Raw genomic sequence first — 24,305 nt, 5'->3', positions numbered from 1 at the left:
CACACCGACAATTCTTTAAATGCAGTGACTTGTAATAATTGAATCCTTTTCAGGAAATGGCAAAAAGCTTCATGAAACACAAATAATATTCCATATCAAAGAGCAAAGTGAATCATTTCAAATGGTGAATAAGATAGTGCTACTATTATTCAAACAACATTGCTGAACTCGGACAGACTTGCTGTGAAAATCTCAATTTAAATGTCATTAGCCCAAGATAGCAGCAATGAACAGTGAAGATGAATCAAGTTTTTTACAGCAATTATCCTGTTTCTAGAAATTGCACAGCCCTTCTCACATTAGGCCTATCTCCATTGTCACGGCACTGAGGGATGTTGGGCTATTTTAGAACGGTGAATGGGAGAACCCTGCATTGATCAGTGGTCTGATCTGAGTGAGTACTATGCTGTAAATTACAAACAAGATATTACTTTTGTGTCTCACGTTTTGATGAGCCCAAATGCATGATATTGGATTTGATATTAATTTATTGTATTCACTCTCTGTGCAGCAGAGAGCGTCGTTGTGCCTAAAGGCATCACCCGTGTAGCCATTTGGTAAAATGTTGAGTTAAGTAGAGATTAGATTAGATGATGATGATAAAATTAGATTCAGACATTGAAAACCAAGATCAGTGCATTTTCCTTGAAACAATTGAACTGAAATGCCTTGTTTGATCAGACACACACAAATTAGTTAGTGTTAGTCCGACCTCAAAGGCGCTTAGGTCTCTGTGCATGTTATGAAATTACCAAATGAATGTGCAAAATAGCTTCATGAGATGTGCGTGGTGTGTGGCTTAGGCCACTCTTTTTGCCTTGTTTTCTTTTTTTGTCATTTCCGCTGCCTGATTTGGTGCTTGGGTGTCTAAGTCCTCAGGTGCATTAAGAGTCTAACTGGAAAAAATGTGAAATGTGAAATGTGAATTTTTAATGTAAATTGAATTGAACAGTAATTACTACAATATAGGCATAGGCCACATTTGTCTAATAATTCCACCTGAATCCTTGGTTCACTTGTATTAGAGGGCTTTCATTTGGTATGTGGCAGTATTATTTACATGTATTCATTTTGTATACACTTTCATTTGGTATACACTTTTATCCAAAGGATTTGACAGGTGACAATAACCAAGTTACAGTTAGATAAGGAGACACTTAAGTAAGTTACAGTTACCAAGTAACAGTAAGATAAGGTGACGCTTTGAGAGAAAGACAGCAATAATACTAATTCCAGGCAATATGACATAGCAAAGCCAAGAGGCAGACATGCAAAATCCGTAAGGAATTATATTTTGTCTTACATCACATTAATCAGAGTTGTGGACAAACAGCACTACAGTTAAATTTGTACACCATTTAGACCATTTACAAAGCATTTCTTTGTTTGTTTTCCCAAATGCTCAGGTTTCACATAATACTACTGGTGAAAATGTAGGCTAGGCCTCAATGTCCCCAGGTTAATGTACAATAACCAAGGAAGGTCCCCTCTAGACTGTCATGCCATATAGTGATCCCTGGACTGTCATGCCATATAGTGATCCCTGGACTGTCATGCCATGTAGTGATCTCTGGACTGTTTTTACTCCTTCACTCTAAATAAAGAAGCAGCCCGTCATCACCACTAATCCAATTTTGGGAGCGACCAGTGCCAATCAGTGACTGGGCTTTAGCCAACCATTTTGCCACGCTGCCCACTGTAGATCGTAGCCCCTCTCTCTCTCTCTCTCTCTCTCTCTCTCTCTCTCTCTCTCTCTCCCTCCCCCCCTCCCTCCTGCTCTCTCTAAATGACCTTTCTATTAGTTAGGACAGCTTTAATGTCAGTGTGATATCATATTGCGAGCATGTAAGCTTTAGCATTTCAGTGAGTAGTCCTCTTCTCATGCAACGTTGTTCATTGACAGGGGCCTAGGCCAGTAAAACATGGTAATCACCAGTTTAATCTCGAGCTCTGCTCTGTCTCTCCAGGCTTCTGATCAGTTCAGTGGCTGTTGTCGCAAGCTTGAAGTCGTGATCTCTGTTCCAAAAATAAGTCTGTGCCACCATGCCGAAGGAAGAAAAACAAGAAGAGTCTTATTTTTAGGGTCATTAATTTTGACCACGTGCCCTGAAGGTAAACTGGATGGCCACTGGGCAAAAGCCCCCCATCAGTATGTCCTACGAAGCCAGCACACACTGGACGTTGACGGCGCTGGTTTTCTTTGGGTCCCTCTGTGGGATTGTGTCACTGTATCCTATCTCAAAGAGGACTAATGTCATTTTATTGGAGGAAACATGGGAGAACCTTTTCGCTCGTTCCATTTTAGGGATCTCCGGGGAGAAATCTGACCTGAACTGGGAGAGAGACTATTTGCTTGGTATCAAGAGAGTGCGGAGGCTGTACTGCAACGTGGGTATCGGGTTTCACCTTCAGATCCTCCCAGACGGCAAGATAAACGGCGCACATAATGAAAACCAGTACAGTGAGTTGGCCCCCAAATTTAAAGCACTATCTTACACACTTCAAGAGGCTACAAATAATGACGTCATAAAGCATGTAGCCCATATCCCTGCTTTTTGCATGATCCATTGTGAGAACAGACAAGTGTCCCAAATAAAAGACAGATAGTAAATCAGCCATACATGTCTCAAAGTTCAAAGATGACATGAATATTAAGATACAACTTTTTATCTTTTTGCAGAGTGTCCATAAATGAATTTAGCCTCCCACATCTAAAACTGGCTGGATTTTCTTAACATTAGATATGGGTTATCGAAATAAACCAACAGTTGCATAACATAGATCAGCCATCTTTAATGAATTCCACCCCAGGTTATCCTATGTTTCATGCAGTATAGGATAGTTGAAGTTCTGCTTTGTGTAGGCTAATTCGATGTTTTGTTCTATCAGGTCTAATAGAGATCTCAGCGGTAGAGCGAGGAGTCGTTAGCTTGTTTGGGGTGAAAAGTGAGCTGTTTGTCGCAATGAATAGCCGTGGGAGATTGTATGGAACGGTATGTATTATATCACAGATTTTATCAAGCCATCCATGGTATTCCTACGTACATAACTAAGAGAGCATGCCTGTCGGATTGCTGAATGTGTCATAGAAGTAATGAAGTAATGGTAAAAGTTATGTTGAGGAAAACAAGGCATTGCTTTGGATCCTGCAGATCTGTATATTGTGAATAGATAACCTATACCTGATGTGAATATATCTTACACATTTTGACACTTAAAAAAAGCTAACCTACACCTAACTTTGTACTGTGAATTAAACCAGAAATTCACAAATAAAATACTGACTTTGAATAAGTGGTGTATAGCCTAATGACGACTGTTTGTCATTGCACATTTTATGACCTTATTCCTTTGGAATCCAACTCCATCGGATTACTCAGTAACCAGAGTGGAAGGAATTTGAGAGGAAATGGCCGTGGATAACGTGGTGGTCCAAATATATTGACTGATATATCAGATTCAGACATCAGTCAATAGCTTCATTTATTATTTATCTTGTTGGTCTTCTGCAGGAATGACAAGTGATCAGTAAATAGTCAAAACAGCCGCTGTGAATATTCAGACCAGCAGTGCAATAGAATTAAAGCGTGAAATACTTACCAGCTGAATTTGAGTTGAGTGGTTTTAAATAGAAGCAGTTTGTTAAACTCTTTACTGCCTGACTTTTTTCAGAGAGTCTTCCAAGATGAATGCAAGTTCAAGGAGACCCTGCTGCCCAACAACTACAATGCTTATGAGTCTTCCCTACATAGGGGATGTTACATCGCTATTAGACAAAATGGGCGCCTGAAGAGAGGGTCCAAGGCCTCCATCACCATGACGGTTACACACTTCCTACCACGGCTATGAGCTTTACTTACATGGTGTCACTAATTTGCACATTTGAGTTCGAGGAAAATTGAAAATCCACAGAACTTCAGAAGAAAGTGATGACCTATTATTCTGTTTACACACAAACAAAGACATACTTTCTAATTTCATCAACAGACTTTTGTCAGATCTTTATGCATTTCATTGTCTATGCTACCTGTAGTTTCTGTTATAATTATGTAAGGGACTTCTGTTATTCTTGTTATGGCCCATGACTTTAAATGGGTGCTTACCACAACAGGTGCAAATTATACCATGTCATTGGGATGACTAATATCCTTGGCTTTTAGGAATGACATTTCAGTGTTTTATTACCTCAGTGTGCATGATGGTTTCAGAGAGAGAGAGATGCTTGTTTAGATGACTACGCTCATCATTGTCATTGTCTTGTGGGCGAAACTGAATTTAGTAAAGTGATATTCACGTTGTGAAATTAGGGGGTGCCTAAGTTTCCTGATTGTGGTGATGCAGCAAATGTACTTAGGGAAAAAATATGCATTGCTTGCAAGTCATGGTTTATGGTAACACTCCAAAGTGTACTAGCCTAATTCCTAGAAGGCCTGGGGTATCTTTAGTTTATTTCCTTCTGTAATTAGATCAATGACAGTTGAAACCCTAGAACCGAGAATTTACAAAGCAGTCTGCAGCACCAGGATTGATTAAGCATCCAATGTAAATGGAAATCTGACATATCTGACCTTTTCTCATAAAGTTGCTGTATGTGACCTGTTTAACTGCCTCCATCTAAACCGGACTGCCCTTATTTGCAAAACATGCTGTAGTAAACCACCCTGCCTTTTAAGGAGGAGGCAGTTACACGTGGCAAATATTAAGAATCCTGACTATTGTTATTATTGTTTTATTTTTGCAGATAATTTACGATCAGCACAAGACACTAACCAGACCCTATTCCAGTGATTACAGGGATAGTGTGAACTTCATCTGCAGACCCATTCATGATATGCCATCAGAAGGAAGGCACAGTGTGTGTGCATCTTTTATTCCTTTCTTCGGGAGATCTTGCTGCCTTGGTGCTTGTTTACAGTTTCACGCATTAAGAAATGAGTTTGCACATGATTGCATGCTGCTAAAGACATTAATAGTATTTTTTGGCTGTAGTATACAGTTGTACCTAAATAGCACTTGAACATTACATTTACCTCATGTCAGATATTTGTTACATATTTGATGATTTTGGACACTGGTGCTCCGTACTGTTTGGGTGAGCACTTGTTCTGGAGCTCTAAGCAAGAAGGTAACTCACTGACTGTTGGCTTCACATACAAATTTCTTGGAACTGATACAAAAATAGATTCCCAGTAGTCTTCAGACCAAACCATTCCCCTGGAGATGTTTTCTAATTGTTTGGCACTGGGAGCAATGTTAAATGATTAGTGTAAACTCTCAGTAAGAGCTGCAGAGAGCTCATGAGCCACAGGTCCCACTTGCGGTTTAAGACTGGTTGCGGTTTAAGACTGATTGCGGTCAAAATAGTATGTTGTTTCCCATTGACATAATGTCAACATTATACTTTTGAAAGCAGTATTTTAAGCTCGCCATTCAGACATCTAGACGTATGCTGACATAAAAACCTCCCTTCACATATTCCTCTCTCTAAAATTGTGTATCAGAAATATTGTGTGCAATTGTTATTAAGTTTGTCTTACATTTTAATCAAAAATAATTTTGATGTAAGGACATATTGTATGTCATGAAGTCTTTCTTGCACTCTAATAGTTCATTGGGATGTTACTGGATAGTATTCATAGAACATGATTCCTGCGACATTAAATCTGTTTTGTAAGACATTAAACGCTGTGTCTGACTATGGAACATCCCCTCTGCAAAATACTGCACAAGGGTGTCTCACCAGAACTTGGCCCCTTCTCCCAGAAGTACAATCCTGCACTGAAGGGGCTAATGCTTCCTCCAATGCCCCTCCTCTTTTTGGCCCATACCTCACTTTCTTCCTTAGTTCTGATCTGCTATCATTATGGGCAACACCTGCTGCTTCCAACAATTGTGTATTTTTGGGGGGAAAATAGGTACATATATCGCAAATGTTTTCCTTTTATTTTTGTACATATGTGCTGTGCACAAGAGATAGATGTATTGAAGGAATCATTAAAAATGTTGAAGCTGTATGTTTGTTGTATTTTGTGTTCAGATGCAAATCATTGTTCATTCACATTCATCATCAGCACATTAATATATGATTGGGATGTGTTAACTTGTGAATTACAGTGGTGCCAGAAAAGTCAATAAAATATTTATTTACAAAAATGGTTAAATGCTTGGTGAAACCCAACAACTACTTTCCAATATGAGTCCCTAATCCCAAACATGAAACCGTTTTGGAGGTCTTTTGCTCCATGTTGTGCTGTATGTAGCATATCCAAATTTCTCAGAATATTAACACCCCAACACTTATATAATAGAGAGGAATGATGACTACAAAATGATTCATCTCAAAGATGCTGCTGATTTTGTATCTCTTACCGTGATGTTGAGATACACATAAATACAAGATAAAAACTTGTATAGAACTTAACTTTGTAGCTTTTATTAATAGTTGATGAGCTCCTTTACACACGCGCTGTGCCTTAATTAAATGCATGTCAATTTGTAGTCATGGCTATTTGGTAGTCATTTATTTTGAACTGTATATTAATTCATTATAAACACGTGTTGATTATGTGTAAGAGTAAGAGCAAAAAACTTACACAAATGCTGTGTTAAATAGTTAGTTAGAAATAACACAAACTGTGTTCTTGTCTAGACGTACAGGATTCTATTCATACAGTCAGTTCCTTGCATTTGTCTATTTATGACATTTACATTTTAAAGAGGACCATAAAATACACTGCTTCTGGCCAGCACCTATTCCGTGGTTTCGGATGACAAGAGTGCTCAGTAGTGAAAGTGTATGCAGTTCAGGGGCGCACCGTCAGGAGAAGCAAACAAGGCAAATATTTGGAAAAAGGGGCCCTCGATGGCCAAGGATGGCTTCCTAGCCACAGTCTGAAATCTAGGATGTACGCAGTTTTGTGTAAGTGTGTTATATTTCACACTGACTCAAAATGAAGATGATGTTGGTATTTAAAAGTGCAAACTGACATGGCCTTGTAGAACATGAGCGTTGTCCAGGCCAGCAGATCGGTCTCACTCAGCGCTTGGAAGTGAGCGTTAAGGTGGAGGAGACACGGAAGATCTGAGGTAGCATGTTACTTAGCTGATAGAACATCTCTTCTGAGATACTCTGGGAATGAAACAAAAAGAGAATAGATCACAAATGTAAGTACATTTAGTACATTTGAAATGATTTTGATATAGTGCACAGATGTGACATAAAATACTTATAAAAAATGTATACATACTTCAATGGCTTCAGTGTGAAAAAATACATTTCAAACGAGGGGTTACTGTGCTGTCTCGAAAGGCTAAAGTGGGCTCAGAGACAGTGGATAAACATAAACGTTTACCTGTGGAACAAGAAACTGGACTGTCCTGGAGATGCCACCATCCCAGGAGGCCATCTCCATCATAAAACCTGTCATGGGAAAGCAACGTTTGTGTCATTTTAAAGCAACTTAAAACTTATTCTTAGTGCATTATTTTCTGCTAACCAAATTCTGGGAAACCCATATTCACACTTATACCACAGATGCCCCACTAAAGTAATATAAATGTTCATGCCTTACTAAGTTATTTCAGACATTTAGAACGTATTGTTTCTCTCTGTACTTCTATTGTTCCATTCATTTGCAACTTTTCCACACAGTGACAGCAAACTGTAGGAATTCAACCTAGCCACGGTATATTCATATTATGAAGTTTACGGAATTTTTACTTTCTAATGAATTGAAAATATATACATAAATTCAAAGCTTGCACTTTTCATTAGAATTTCCAAAGCATCTAATTGTCATGTAAATTGCTTGTGTCGTGTTTCTCTAGTTTGCCTGTTCCAAGTCTCACCTTTGACACACTTGAACACCAGTTCTGCTCGCTTCAGACACCAGGGAATGGTCATCTCCTGAAAATGAGATATTACAAAAGTAATTTTGCAGGGATGTCTTCCTCACTCATTGTGTTGTGTTGCGCTTACTTGATGTTTGATAGTAGTACAGTTGTCGACTGATCACAGTTATACCCAAACCCGGTAAGGACCCTTTGGGGTACACCAATCACCATCCAATTTCTTTGATTAAATGCTGACCTCAAGGTCTTAGGCAGTGGACTTGAGAGCGGCCAAATCTTTGGAGGGTTCTAGTTTGGCGATAACTTGATCAATATGATTCAAATACTCGACGCTAATCCTTCAGCCCGGTTGTGTTGGAGGAGGCGTCAGAGTTATTTGACACACTACGGGGCACATGCAAACTTTGTCTCCTTATATATAATATATATCTATTGAACCACTTATATATAATATATATCTATTGAACCACTTATATATAATATATATCTATTGAACCACATATATAATATATATATCTATTGAACCACTTATATATAATATATATCTATTGAACCACTTATATATAATATATATATATTGAACCACTTATATATAATATATATCTATTGAACCACTTATATATAATATATATCTATTGAACCACTTATATATAATATATATCTATTGAACCACTTATATATAATATATATCTATTGAACCACTTATATATAATATATATGTCTATTGAACCACATATATATAATATATATCTATTGAACCACTTATATATAATATATGTCTATTGAACCACTTATATATAATATATATCTATTGAACCACTTATATATAATATATGTCTACTGAACCACTTATATATAATATATATCTATTGAACCACTTATATATAATATATATCTATTGAACCACTTATATATAATATATATCTATTGAACCACTTATATATAATATATATCTATTGAACCACTTATATATAATATATATCTATTGAACCACTTATATATAATATATGTCTACTGAACCACTTATATATAATATACGTCTATTGAACCACTTATATATAATATATGTCTATTGAACCACTTATATATAATATATATCTATTGAACCACTTATATATAATATATATCTATTGAACCACTTATATATAATATATGTCTATTGAACCACTTATATATAATATATATCTATTGAACCACTTATATATAATATATATCTATTGAACCACTTATATATAATATATATCTATTGAACCACTTATATATAATATATGTCTATTGAACCACTTATATATAATATATGTCTATTGAACCACTTATATATAATATACGTCTATTGAACCACTTATATATAATATACATCTATTGAACCACTTATATATAATATATATCTATTAAACCACTTATATATAATATATATCTATTGAACCACTTATATATAATATATATCACTCAATATCGCTTCATGTGGATGCCACATCAATTTATACGGAGAATGTTCCACTGACTCTACCCAGAGTTACAAATGAGGTCCTCCACATGGGTATTAAAGTTAGTATTTCCCCATCTGTGGCTAAAAATGTTTTTAAAAAGAAGGAGATGCTTAGAATAAAATGTTCTCTTACCTAAGAGAATACCAATGAATTACAGAAATCAATGGGTACTAATAAAATAAGAACAAATCGTGGATACGAACAAAAAATAAGAGGAAATGTGTTCATATATCGCGTCCTGCTCGAAGCCCAGTGTGTTTCTGATGACACCACCAACCACCAAGCACCAAGCACCATCTCCTCTACTTCATCCATCCATCCATCTATCCATCTATCCAGCCATGCAGAACAGAAGTCTTACCTCTGACATATCATGTACCAGCAGAAGGGGAATGGTGATGGTGGTGATGTCATGGGTACAGCAGACCTTGAGAATGTTCCGCAGGCCCATGATGGCGGGATCTCGGGCTGTGATGTTGCCAGAGCGCACATTGTCATCCACACACAGGTGGAAGACCACATGGACCTCAGACAGGTTGGAATGTCGGGTAATGTAGAATTCACCTGGGGAAAGAATGATTATATGTCAATGTGGAAAATGCCGGTAGCTGCTCGCATTAAGTTCAAGTCACTTATGCTTGCCTACAGAGTGCTTGTTGGTTCTGCTCCCACCTACCTAAATGCTCTTGTAAGGGCAAATGTCACACCCAGGACGCTGCGCTCGTCTAGTGAGCGTCGTTTGGCACTGCCGTCCGTGCAAGCACGGCAATCCAAACTATTCTCATTTGTAGTCCCACGTTGGTGGAACGAACTGCCTAGTACTACCAGAGCAGGGGCGTCCCTCTCTACCTTCAAGAAGCTTCTGAAGACCCAACTCTTCAGAGAGCACCTCCCTTCCTAACTGGCACCTTGACTAGCGCTTAACTTGCACTTCAGCAGTTACATTCCTGCACTTCTTTTTCCTTTCTAGGTCGTTTTTCTAATTCTTATGTAAAGTAGTATTTATTGTTACACCATGTTCTTTATTGCTCTTAGCTTGACTGTTCTCTCCATTGTACGTCGCTTTGGACAAAAGCGTCTGCTAAATGACTAAATGTAAAATGTAAATGTAAATGTAAAATCATAAACCATTTTCATCTCGATTCACTTTAATTTCACTGGAAAGTAACCCAACGAAGGAATAGATGAAGAAGTGATCTTCAGATCTGTAGGACAATTTAAATATCTATATGGCCCTTTACAAGATTTAAATGAAATAGCATGGATTAATTAAACTAGCAAAGAAAATGTTAATCGCATTGTATAGATTTGGTTTGCACAGAATGAGTCTCTTAGAATGCCAAGATTTCGGACTTGGTCTTTGTTGTTTAGAGCCAAGAGAGTCAAGGTGCCTACTAATTCTCTTTCTAATTCTAATTTTGATGCCAGACACAATTATCTCTGCTTTGTCCTAATTCATTTTTGGCTCATCAAATTCTTTATTTGCTCTATAAATCTACACATTGGGCTGTAGTCATCTGGCGAGAGAGACCGCTATATCTCTGTGTATCTGACATCATCTGCATCACTATGGTAATCAATGTTGCTGTTCTATAGAGCATGCAGGTCAAAGGTCAGCATATAATGGTTGAACAGAAGAGGTCAGAGAACTGATCCCTGGGAGATTCAGCATGTCATGGCCTCTCTCATATCAGACTCATAACGGCCGACAGTGACAAATTAACTCCAGCCTCCTAAATCAGACCTGAACCAATTACGGAATGCTCCGGAAAGTCCTTCCCAATTTTCCAACCTGTCTCGCAGTATTCTGAGATCTACAGTGTTAAATGCAGCACTAAGATTTAGTCAACCAGAACTGATATTACACCTGAATTAGTATTCAGACGTACTGTATATCATTTAACACTTTTATAAGAGCCTTTTCAGTACTGAAGGCAGAAGCCTGATTGAATTCTTTCAAAATTACCACTTGAGAAAAAACATTGCTGAGTTGATTGAAAACAACTCAGTGATTTTAGCTATAATAGGAAGATTTGAGGTCTATAGTTGTTTAACACAGAGGCATCCAGAGTTCTCTTTTTTAAGTATGGCTTAATGGCAGCTGTTTTGAGTGACTTTAGTAAAGTGCCTGATAGCAGTGAGCCATTCAATATTTGAATGAGGTATAAGCACAAGATAAATACGATCAGAGCAAAACCAATAAAATTAAGCATTAAAAACAATGATTTGAATGTGGTCGTGCAGTCATGCATGTTAGAATTAGACAGACAGACAGATACACACACACACACAAATACCTGGTAAGATATTTCCATTTTTTTTGTCAACATTCTTGTTCTTATCCTCGGCTCCGCTTGATCTTGACAGTTCTAGAGTGCAAAGATATGTGACAAACACCAGATCCAATATTAATGACCTGAACAAAACAGTCTTTAAATTGTGGGCTCATCGTGTCTAAAATGAGCCAAATCTGTCTGAGTAACCATACCAGTGTTGTTGTTTTTCTAAAAGTACACAGTGTGTCTGAAGGACCCCCATGACAGGTCGACCGCCTTCTGAAGGACCCCTGAGATGTTTTAAACACTAGTATGTGGGGCACCAGGGGATCCATGAGGTCCACGACATGCATACATACACACACACACACACACAGAATTATAGGCTACATCATTCCTACTCACAGTGAAAATCTTTAATTAAGTGCTAATTTAGTGTAATGGTGTCGTGTGGGAACAAACGATAAAGGTTTAAGTCGAATCATTAAATCAATCCACTGGTGACCTAGTAGGCTACCGTAAACGACAATCTTCTGACAGGCTTGCAGTGGAAATCATAACCATTGAATTAGTGTGTTTGGGAAGGGCAAAGGGGAGGGGAGACTTTACCCCCTCCATTCACTACATTGTCGAACATTTCTCGAACATTTTCTGAAGTTTCTTCTGAAATGTTTCTTACGGGCTTCGGAAAAACAACGTAAGGAAAAGACATCCGCCAAATTCATAAACGCTTGAAAATGTGTTCCTATGCAGCCGAAGTGTTCTGAGCTGTGCTCCACTGGAAGAGTTTTCCTAAATTGAAAGCGCGTTCTCGTGCTCCTGAATTTGCATACATACACGCCCCGACAGCTGCTTATAAGGGCACGCAACCGTAGTGACGTGTGCAGTCGGAATCGACCGAATCTACACGAAAGCAACTCGTAAACCAGTAATTGCATTTAGTCATTTAGCAGACGCTTTTGTCCAAAGCGACGTACAAGGGAGAGAACAGTCAAGCTACGGGCAATAGAGACCTAGTGTAACAATAAATAGCCTACTACTTTACATAAGAAATAAATAATAATAAAAACGAAGTGCAGGAATGTAACTGCTGTAAGTGCAAGTTAAGCACTAGTCGAAGTGCCAGTTAGGAAGGGAGGTGCTCTCTGAAGAGTTGGGTCTTCAAAAGCTTCTTAAATGTAGAGAAGGACGCCCCTGCTCTGGTAGTCCTAGGCAGTTCGTACCACCAATGTGGAACTACAAATGAAAATAGTCTGGATTGCCGTACTTGCACAGACGGCAGTGCCAATCGACGCTCACGAGACGAGCGCAGCATTCTGGTGTAGTCCTTTTATTTATTTTATGACATCACGGTGCCTCGTAGAATCATGACTATACATGTGAAACGTAATTGTTAATGATACAAATATTCTCGTATTTATTATTATTATAATTATTTTAATTCGAGGATGTCTCGGCAATCACCAACGATTTCTCACAAATTCATTAACACTTCTCACTTCTAACACGGAGAGTTTTCTTAAATGCGATTCCTCAAAAAACCACAAGATGGCCCATGTGGCCATCTTGTGTTTTTTTAAGGAATCGCATTTGAGAAATCTTTGCCGATTTACGACTGCTATTTCGAGTTCGGAAAGTCTTCTGAAGTTCAGAACAAATCCCAGATGAGAAAACTTTCATGAATGCCAAATGTTTTCCTAAATCCAATTCAGAAGAAATTCCTTCTTAAATTCTTCTTAACTGCGTTCGAGAATGAGGCCCAATGAATCCACATGAGTTCATATTCCCTTCATATTAGTATGAGTTCATATTACACACACTAGCAACTACCAACTGTTAAAATGGTTCCCTAAGCTAGAGATAGCTAGGTTAACTGTTAAGATGGTTCCCTAAGCTAGAGATAGCTAGGTTAACTGTTAAGATGGTTCCCTAAGCTAGAGATAGCTAGGTTACCTGTTAAGATGGTTCCCTAAGCTAGAGATAGCTAGGTTACCTGTTAAGATGGTTCCCTAAGCTAGAGATAGCTAGGTTACCTGTTAAGATGGTTCCCTAAGCTAGAGATAGCTAGGTTACCTGTTAAAATGGTTCCCTAAGCTAGAGATAGCTAGGTTACCTGGCCTTCTATGTTTTACACCTCTCATGGAGGTCCACGCTCTGTAGCATCCGTTCAAAACAGTCGGTTGGGAATACACGACACCTCTCAGGATTTATACGTATTTAGTATTTATTATTTAACGTATATTTGAAGCTATATAACATCATCCACAAGTGGTTGGGATCACTTTGAACCCAAGACTCCCTTTTATTGGTGAGCTGATTTTGAGAAATTAAACTTTGTTTCAGGCTATGCAGCAAACGTTACTTGGTTGCTATGGCTTAGTTGCTATGCTAGCTAACTAGAGTTCAAAACAGTCGGTTGGGAATACACAACACCTCTCACTTTATCTTTATGGAAGTGTAAATGAAGATTTCGTACCCATCCCATGTTCTTTTTACCTGACTATAAAATGCAAAATGTTGGCTAAATCAATGTATGAACCGCGGTTAATACTCTGGAAAATACAGTAGTAACATGTTGTGTCCGTGGAATATGCCTAAATCTAGAAAACAGCCATGGCGAAATCCTGAGCGACACTATTCCTAGAAGAAACCAGATTGACAAAAAGTAAGGGAGGTATTAATGGGTAATAATATTGCATTAACAGAGCAGCGACAAATGCTGGAATCACAAAGATTGGGTCCTTTAATCAAATATTATATTTCAGCAAAGTGCAGGCAGAGGAACACGCAAAAACCTTCATCCACTCCCAGTTCCGTTGTTGCTCTAGAAAGCGGCTTCCTACAATAATAATAATAATAATAATACTAATAATACTCATACTTTAGTCTATATTCATGGGGATTAATACATTAACCTATAGGCTATTTTGTCTTCTTTACTCAATGGAAGTATCAAATGGGCTAAGACGTACACTGTGATGAACACTGATTAAAGAGGACCTATGCTATGCTTTCCGGTGTTTCCCTTTCCTTCAGTGTGTTTTATTGATTTTTGTTCAGTTTGCAAAGTTACAAAGCCCGAAGTACAGGTCAGAGGGAGTCTTCGATAGAAACCACTTGTCTCAGCTGCCTGAAATGCCTCGTTGGAATTCCAGCCCTTTTCCTTTTTTACTAAATGAAGCAATTTTGCAACGCGATCCTTACTGCCCATCCTGCTAACCAATCAGAGCACACTGGGCTCATCGGGAGGGGGGCTTAAAGACACAGGACAGAGGGTGAATAGAGATGTACAGTATGAGACAAATTTGTTTTTGGAACATTGAAGCATGTAAATATACTCTAGTAGACCCCAAAAATAAAATTATGAAGATTGCAAATTAGCATTACAGGTACTCTGTACTGTCATCGTAAGAAATCAGCTGGTTTTGTCGGAAGACGCAATTCCAATGACCAAAGCCTATGCTTTATAATTTGGAGTCAATTTATTACATGAAACTAGCTAACTAGATTGGTTTAGGTACCCCCTAATGCTTATGTTAGCTAAAGGAAATTCTACAGAGGTTTGATTTGCTAGATGGATCATCCAGCTTGGGTGGAAATTATAATGCACTAAGTTAGCTAATGTTTGTTAGAAGCTGGCCAACTACGGCTATCAACCACTTCCAATGCAATTAGTTGTAGCAAATTTCACATAGTGAGATTAGTTGTGACATGTTTTTTACTCATCTTCGTCTAAACAGATAATGTAGAGCTGTGGTTGTTACTCACCTGGCTGCTCTCTCAGTTTGCTAGACTGTTGTGCTCGTGCGTACAACATCACCTGCTGCACGATGTCCAACTGCTCCTCCAGACGTGGGAAATGGAAGTCTGTACACTCCATGGACACAGTTGAAAAGTCTGAAATAAAAGCAAAACCAAAATAATGTGGGTAAAGTTGTTTGATGGTGACCAAGATACCCAAGAAGAGCTTCATACAGGATGTCTCAGGGGACAATGGATAGGGTGCATGCTAGTTTACATCCAAACACCCGACTACAACACCAAACTGACCCAGGGTAGCATGCTAGTATACATCCAAACACCCGACTACAACACCAAACACCCGACTACAACACCAAACACCCGACTACAACACCAAACACCCGACTACAACACCAAACACCCGACTACAACACCAAACTGACCCAGGGTAGCATGCTAGTTTACATCCAAACACCCGACTACAACACCAAACACCCGACTACAACACCAAACTGACCCAGGGTAGCATGGGGACATGAGTGAAATGGATGAGGAAGGTTTCCCGACCTCTTTTGATGCCGCTGTAGGAGTTCACCCTGTTATCCACCAGCAGCACAAGGCCGCAGAGTGAGGAGGAGTACAGGGAGAGAGCAGTTTGGAGTCGGCGCAGCTTTACTCCACTGCTACCATGCTGACGGTGCTTGCAGAGTTCCAACACATCGCTCCGCACCAGACGCAGGTTATGCATAGTCTTCAGCTGAGCCCCTGATCAAAGACAAAAGCACATATCACATCAATTCAAGGGCTGGGCTAGCTAAAGAGTTATGAATGATTCATGATTTTAATCATTTTTTTCTGTCCACATGAACTCAAGACAAAACATGATTCATAAATAGTGTTCTTTATTAAAACTAAACTGAACGCCGTTCCCCAGTAAATAGAGACTTAAGTGCGCTATTGTCCAGTCCTAAGTTGAATATACAGGTTTCAGTATTCACAACCAGCAATACCAAGAGTAGTCAGTAGGTGGCAATGGCACACTATCAGACTATAATAAATATGGTTCCATCACAGGCAACATAACAAAATTTCCATTGTGAACCATCATAAAGATAGTTCCAGTATTTTGGCTGTATTGCTAAATCTTAACATCTTAACATAGCTACAAAATGTTACAATCACCGTACTTCTAAATAAAATGTCATAATGATAATGAGGAACACGGAAAAGTAGCCTAAATGTTTCCCTCATTTTCTCAGACTTGTCATGACTACCAATTTACCAAATTGATCAGACAGAGCTCAGTTACATAAAATTCATAGAGTGAACTACAACAACACAGTCAAATGATATCTTAATATCATTTTGTATCTTGAGACACAATGATTTCTGATACACAGTTAAATGTATGGCGTGTTTTTGCACATATTCTCATGCCACTGTCAGGGGCCTTTTGACCATAGAAAGAAGGTTTGATTCAGGGTGCTTTTGAAGCAAGAGGGATTTTTTTGGCAGGTGTTTGACCAAGGCTGTCTCTGCCGTATAAATGTAACAAATGTGGTTTTAACTTTGCAGATGGAATTATTTTGCTTAACTGTGCCCTTCACTGTGTATGGAAACGCTCTATCTGATAGAGCCAAACAGCTGTGCTTAACAAGCTGTGGTACTGAAACAGAAGTTTAACTGGATTGTGATAGAAATACTAAGAGGTGTGCTGTGAGCTTGTATGTACAGCTGCAATCAAAATGATTCAACCACTGACAGTTTATGAAAGCTTTAGTTGAGTTGTACTCTCTAATCCAGAATGTCTTGAAGGTTCAAAGAAAATGTATACAGACAAAAGTAATTTTAAATTGAAACTATTAAAAGTCACAAGCTGAGTTGTCCGTGTTGAATTCACTTATTAAAATGTTAAAAAGGCATGTTTTCAGCTCAAAGTTGTCATAATATGCCTCCATGTATACAGGTATGCCCCACTCATACAAATATAAATTCTTATTCCTCATTCCTCATTCATCCCAAACAAAAACATCTCCTCTGCCAAAATGATGTTTGGAATTTCATGCAAATATAACTCGCTAAGAAGACACAAATCCCACAACATACATTCAAATGAATATGCTGTGTATTTCCAACATGGTTCTGTTGAACTGCATGCATGCGAAGTGTCCAAAGAGACACACCTAAGTGGATTGTGAAGCTCTCTTCCAGTTGTCTCTGCTCCTCGAAGAGACACGAGCCAGATTCAGGGGATTCTGTGAGCTGGTTGGTCTGTACCTTAATCTCCTCACTGAAAAAAAAAAATGACAAAGAACATTTCTAGGACCTGAATTTGTTTTTAAAAGACAGCCTTTAATAACACATACAACCTCTAATAACACTCTAATACAATCCACGATGCACTGAAAAAGTAAGAGGGCATTACTTAATGGTGCTGTTGTTGGGGTTTTTCAGATCCTGGTGGAGTTTGATCACCCACTCCTGGTATTCTTGTTTCTGAATGCCTGTCACGTGCTTTAGCTCAGTGGCCCACTTGCTCTCCAATACCTGATCATGATCAAATAAGTAGATAGAATACTACCACCGTTTTAAAAGACAGAAGGCAATAAAAGACACCAGTGAAATAGTTCCTACCTGCTGAGCATCAAAATGCTGAGAGGCCACCGCGTTTACATCCTGGTCACTGAATGTCTTCCCCAGTTCCTGCATCACTGTGTCCATTGCAGCTGCTTGCCTGGGATGAAAGAGAACAGATATTGTTACGGTATGCCATTACATTCGCAGCAGAGGAGAGTCAAATGTGTGAATGGGCTGTCACTGACTCTCTCCAGATATCCAAACTCTCCATTTTAGGTGCAGAATTATCAAGTGACAATGACAACATAAGAATAGAATCGCAATAAGAAAATGAGCTTAAGCGTAAGAAGTCAAAGGAGCAAAACAATCATAGCATTTAAAAAGGAATAGCAGTACAAAGAATGTATTTCTGTTATAATATTTAATCACGCTTATTCACATAAGAACTCATCATTATTGTACTGTTCAAAGTTTACCATAAAGGTACATTTCCATGTGATAATACATGGGAGTGGATGAGATATGTTTGATTTATGCAAATGTGTACATTTATTACTGAAAATCAATTAACACCACAAAACAATGACAAAGATTGTCAGAAACCCTCATAGGACTTATATAATAATATATCTAAGAACATATTTACATTAGACGTGTAAATAATGTGATGTAATAATGTCTAATAATGTCTCCGTTTGCATGATTTGCTGCAACAAAGGTTTGGGGCTAGCGCGGCTACCTGTATTGGTTGTGTGCTTGGCTAGTAAATGGCCTTTTAGACCAGACAGTCAGAACTCATTTCACATAGACACCAGCACATCTGACAGGGCTTTGTAGCTGAACTAGATCTGATTGACAGACGGTTCTGATGCAGTGGCTGATCTGTAGTCATGAGTAAGAGATTTGAATTTAAAGGCCCTTTAGATGGAAAGCAGTCCCCGCCCTCGGTCCCACACCAGTGACAGTCCAGTGACTGTTCCAAGCAATCTTTTAAAAGTGAGAGCATATTATGTCAGGGTGACTCCTTTGACCTACACTGAACAGCTCTGGGTGCTACTACCAAAATGAAAGTTTCCTCCATTTTGTTCCTTGAACTAAAAAGTTCTCATTGAATAAACAATGCTGCCTGAATTTCGTGTCAAATCATGCAAAGTGTACTCCAAATCCCGAGAAAACAGGTGTACAACTGAATTTCTTCCACTGACCTCTCCTGTAATTTCTTGATCTCCATGTCCCTCTCACTGATGAGTTCAGAAATGCTAACGAAGTAATTGTGCTCCAGGTTGAGCAGCGTGTCAGAGGCAGGTGAGTGGATCAGTTCATGGTACACGTCTGCAAAGTCCTCATCCCAACTTGGCTCTTCCGGATGGGAATGTTCCAAAGTGGTCTGGATGGACACAAGAAGTAGACAGGCCATCATGTGGTAGGATGACTCAAATATGGGGCATTCTATATCAATTAATCAGTCCCTCCAGGATTTTACAATTTGCAATCAAAATGACACATTTTGTGGTGGTGATTTCTAAACAAATGTTGTGATTTTAGTTCCTCTAAACTCCACATATACGAGAAAACAGAGAATTAGAGTTTAAAATCACAGACATCAGAAAATGATCTATACGAGTACTTTAGTTTTCTGATAGTAGTTTTTGAAATAGTAGTTATAATACTTTTTTGGGGCATTTTTATGTTTTCATTTCATGACATGGAGGCATAAGTACACTCACTTTACATGTGTCATCTGTGTCATGTATGAAGAAATAAAATGTCATGCCTTGGTTTACATTCTTATTAATATTCAGAACAGTAATCATGAGTAATCCTGTACAATCGTTTCAAGAAAACTGACAGAACAGACAACAGAAAACATGATTATTCAAATATCGGTGACCATTTCTTGCCTTGATATTCTACTCACTCAAATTACTGTTCAATAGGCCTATGCATGAATTTAGGAAAGGGCTTTTATTTTGAAATGCCATCTCTGCAAACAGCTGATTAAACAGTTGGACGCAATAATATGCCTTAAAATTATAAATAGTGTTTGAACATGGTATTACATTTAACAACTGCATATTAGGCAGAATAACGTAATGTGCACGTAGTTCATTAAATCTTTAATTAGATGACAGTATAGATAAAGCTATGTCTTGAACGTCAAGCGAACGTCTAAGATAACTTCACCATGGTCGTCAATCACACACCTGACAACAAACGAATGGGGTATTAAGCAATGGCAGTGGTTTAGACAGACCGTGCACAATCAGCGGACAATAATCAGGACTAAGTGGAAATAAGTTCAAATTTAACATCTTCATCCTATTTTTTGTAATTTCATATGCTGCACATCTGGATTGCATATGATCAGGCCTGATTAATCAGATTTCAGGATTTATTTTTCGAAAGTATTCAATCCCATGAAATCACCATTTTCATACAAATAAAACTTACACACATTTTCACACTCAGTATTTTACTCTGAACAGCTACACTACACTATTTCGGAAGCCAAAATAATCAAGTGTATTTCACTGACAAGTACATGCATTACAACATAAAATCATGAATCATAAAATCAATAATAATAAGACTGTAACTTGTGGTGTAATGGTGTTCAGTTCATGACTTTAAGTTTCTCTCATGCCATTATATCTTCTTTATCCCTGTGTCTTTTCCTATTAAATCAAATCGATTTTCAAATCAAGGCATGTTTGTCTGTAACCATGCCATGGCTGGCCTAAGGTATATGAACACTCTAAGGATTAATGTGAATGGGTAAACACTGTTGCCTTCCTGACTGCAGTCGTCATATGCATACCTTCACACCTTTCACCAGCAAGAACCAGCTGACATTTGGGACAGGCACCTTTCCACACAGTGGACTACAGTGTTGAGCGGTTTTCCTAGTTGTAATGTACAACTGATATGTCTATTCTTACACGTTACCAATCTGCATACAGTTACACTTAAATTGCTTTGCACATATGGAATAGACTAAGATAGTAAAAGAGATGTGTGAACACATATTTGAGCCTCAAAATACTGACTATTGACTGATTTTCATTCTCATATTTAGTTTGAGTTTATTTTTTTAACTCAACATCATGTTCTCAAAGCCATCCCTCTAAATAGTTAAGACTTACAACCTCTGGCATGTGCACAAGCATAAATAAGCAGACCAAAGAAACTGAAATTAACTACAAAATGGCATCCCAAAATATTAAAAATGGATCAATTCCAACCATGGCATTTTTTCCCTGGAAATTTACTAGAGGGTTTCTACTCCTATACAACTATGTTTGAAAGGATATAAGGCTTCATCTAATGTGCAAACTTACCTCAGAGTAGGTCTTTGCCCATGCATTAGTGAGTTCACTGATGTCTACTTCACTGTTCATCAAGCTCTGAAGGGCTTTCTCAGCAACTCTGTCATAATCTTGATTGGTTTCTCTCTCAATGAAGTTGGAAAGACAAGTTTTCAAGTCTATTGAGAAAGTACATCGCATAAATCGCATAAATCAGGTATCAGTACAAAGGGCATTTTCAAGTGCCAAAACAACATAGGTTTTGTAATTCTTACATTAACGCAAAGGTAACTAAAGTATATTTACCATTCTCTACAAAGCAGGGAATTTTATGCAGCAGCATGAATCTTCCATGGAGGTCATTTAGATTCTCCTGGACAGGAAACTGCAGTGGAACTTTCAGGACACACTGCTGCCGTCCTGCCTTGAACTCGAACACAAAATCCTTTTCAGAGACGTTTACCTTTTCTTTATTCCTCTTCATGTTCTCTCCTCTGCAAAGCGTAAGTGCTTGTTCTGAATGTTACACTTGCGGATTAAAGTTTAGTATCAGCCATTCAACACCTACAAAGAAATACACAATCAGCACAAACAGTATATCATAACATACTATCATTTACTCTGTATAACCAACAGTACATTCAAACAGTACATCATAACATACTATAATTTACTCTGTATAACCAACAGTACATTCAAACAGTATATCACATACTATAATTTACTCTGTATAACCAACAGTACATTCAAACAGTATCACATTATATAATTTACTCTGTATAACCAAGAGTACATTGTGTAAAGTTTGCAAAGTTTAGTATGTAGAAGTATGTAAAAAGTAGTAAAATGCAACTGTGCACATAGTGAGGTTGATAAAAAATACAATTATTTTGTTTCTTTCCAAGTTTGGTGACGAACCCAACGGTCCAACACAGAGCCTTGCACTCTGAGTATGTAGAGGTGTTCGTGTCTGTGTCTTAGTACATTGTGTGTGCAGCCTCTGCTGTTTTCTTACAGTCATTGAGCTATACTCGATAACTGCAATCTCATAATTTTCCTTTAGGCCTATTTATTAGTTCCAAATGTTTTCATGTCTTGGCCGGGTACTGCAATTAACATGCTGTGCCATCATAAAAAAGCCCCCTTCCTGCCATGAACAACCCCCTCCTTCACTTTTTATCCTGTCCTTTTCCTTTCCTGTCCAGAAATAGACAATATTTAAGGCAATCTCACATGAATTGGTGGCGTGCAGGTACTGCCGCACTGCTTTACAGTGTCTGTGAAAAGTAAAATCAAAGTCCAAGGAAGCTAATTATTCTAACAGAAGAGGTGGCCGTGGCTGAATATCTTGTCTGTTTTATTTAACCATTTGGTGTGTCCTTTGTGTTATTATATCATGATTGAAATATCTTATTAAACTATCCGTGCCAACTGGTTGAGATATGCTACCCGAAATAATTCTGGATGACAGTGTTCATATTGCTTCAAGGAGCTGTACAAGGATATGTGTAAAATAATTGTCCTCTTGATTGTTCTCTTGGCTTGACCATACAAGTGTCAGTCAGTGAACTGGTTAACGTTAGCTGGCTAATCAGTTTTTCGTTAACGCAATACATAAATTGATTGTTTTTATGTGTTAATAGAAACCTACGAAATGGAGCCAAATGACTGACTAACGTTAGTGCCTCGACCTTAAAGACTAGCGTTACTGTTCCCTTTCTAACTATCGACAATCCAAGGGTTACAATCTTCTAGCTGTCAAATTCGCTAATCCAAATGTGGGTTAATGGCTGCAACTATTACCTGTCCAGGTCCTTCGTCTGCATCTGTGCTCTGTCCACCCCCACCTTGCCAGTAACAAACTACTCTTTCAGTATATTGTAATTTAAACCAACTATAAACATAGAAGCAGGAAAAGGAAAATTGAAACTAGCGGCGTGAAATAAGAGTAAATACAGAAGATCACTTCCGGTCACGTTTTCAGGATGGGAGACGGTGACATTTCAAAGTAAAAGCCAAAGAATAATGATTACTCGCTGTGGTATGAAACCACAGAAAACATCACAGCTACAGGTGTAATCCAGTCAGCGGTAAAACGTTTTGACATTTAATGTTGTACAAACATAATAACAATAATAATAATAATTCATTTCATTTGTAAGGCACTCTTCATCCAGAAGAATCTCAGAGTGCCAACATATTAGAAACTAACTATAATAATACAATAAAATAAAAATTAGTTAACATAAGCATAATAGAAAACTTAGTGGCAGTGATTTAACACAAGGCCAGAAATGCCTTCCTGAATACAAATGAGTCCAGCGTCTGCGTTGCCCTTAGGTGGTCAGGGAGGCTGTTCCATAAGCGTGGCGCTGCCGAGCAAAAGGCCCGGTCCCCCATGGTGCGGAGTGGTTTTGGGGTCGTGGATGAGCGAGCTGGTCAGGTGAGGGTCAAACCTAACTCCGAGATTATTGACTGTGGAGGAGAGGGGGATGACCTGGCTGTCGAAGGTGAGATGAGTTAAGGAGGATGACTGAACCTGGTGTGGAGTGCCAACAAGAAGGGCTTCGGTTTTGCTACTCAATCAATCAATCAATCAATTCAATCTTATATAGCGCTTCTCTAAATACCCGAAGTCGCTTTACAGAGTCCAGAGTCCAGTAGTCATTCATACACAGTCATACCGGTGGTGGTAAGCTACATCAGTAGCCACAGCTGCCCTGGGGCAGACTGACAGAAGCGTGGCTGCCAATCAGCGCCTACGGCCCCTCCGACCACCACCAACATTCATTCATATTCATACTACTGTTTAGCTGGAGAAAGTTGTTGCTCATCCATGCCTTTATCTCCCCAAGACAGGCGGTGAGACATGACATGGCTGCAGTGGGGTTTGGGGCAGTTTTGATATAAAGCTGTGTGTCGTCAGCATAACAGTGGAAAGACATCCCATGTCTGCTGATGACACGACCGAGGGGGAGCATGTAAATAATGAAGAGGATGGGGCCGAGGACCGACCCTTGCGGAACACCACAGGAGACAGGGAGCTGTCTGGACTTGCATCTTCC

At 38.6% G+C, this 24,305-nt stretch overlaps 2 protein-coding genes across 2 annotated transcripts; one reads left to right on the top strand and one right to left on the bottom strand.

Moving 5' to 3' along the window:
* The first annotated feature begins 1,760 nt into the window (after positions 1–1,760).
* Positions 1,761–6,079, top strand: fgf6a (fibroblast growth factor 6a). The gene is made up of 3 exons (XM_012822361.3): positions 1,761–2,461; positions 2,890–2,993; positions 3,673–6,079. Exons 1-3 carry the CDS (start codon positions 2,122–2,124, stop codon positions 3,847–3,849), a joined length of 621 nt encoding a protein of 206 aa, XP_012677815.1. The 5' UTR covers positions 1,761–2,121; the 3' UTR covers positions 3,850–6,079.
* A 550-nt stretch (positions 6,080–6,629) lies between these two features.
* On the bottom strand, positions 6,630–23,225 carry c3h12orf4 (chromosome 3 C12orf4 homolog). Its single transcript, XM_012822322.3, has 14 exons — positions 23,044–23,225; positions 21,547–21,804; positions 21,274–21,419; positions 19,141–19,322; positions 17,993–18,092; positions 17,784–17,905; positions 17,542–17,648; positions 15,926–16,123; positions 15,386–15,514; positions 11,639–11,710; positions 9,703–9,905; positions 7,849–7,906; positions 7,353–7,420; positions 6,630–7,129 (listed from the first exon to the last, which is right to left on the bottom strand). The coding sequence occupies exons 2-14, from the start codon at positions 21,722–21,724 to the stop codon at positions 7,037–7,039; spliced, it is 1,656 nt and encodes a 551-aa protein (XP_012677776.1). The 5' UTR covers positions 21,725–21,804; positions 23,044–23,225; the 3' UTR covers positions 6,630–7,036.
* Between the last annotated feature and the right edge of the window lie 1,080 nt (positions 23,226–24,305).

This window comes from Clupea harengus, chromosome 3 (genome assembly GCF_900700415.2).
Source record: "Clupea harengus chromosome 3, Ch_v2.0.2, whole genome shotgun sequence".
NCBI classification, from domain to species: Eukaryota; Metazoa; Chordata; class Actinopteri; order Clupeiformes; family Clupeidae; genus Clupea; species Clupea harengus.
The sequence above is the reverse complement of the archived record's forward strand: the minus strand, read 5'-3'. Positions and strand labels throughout refer to the sequence as shown.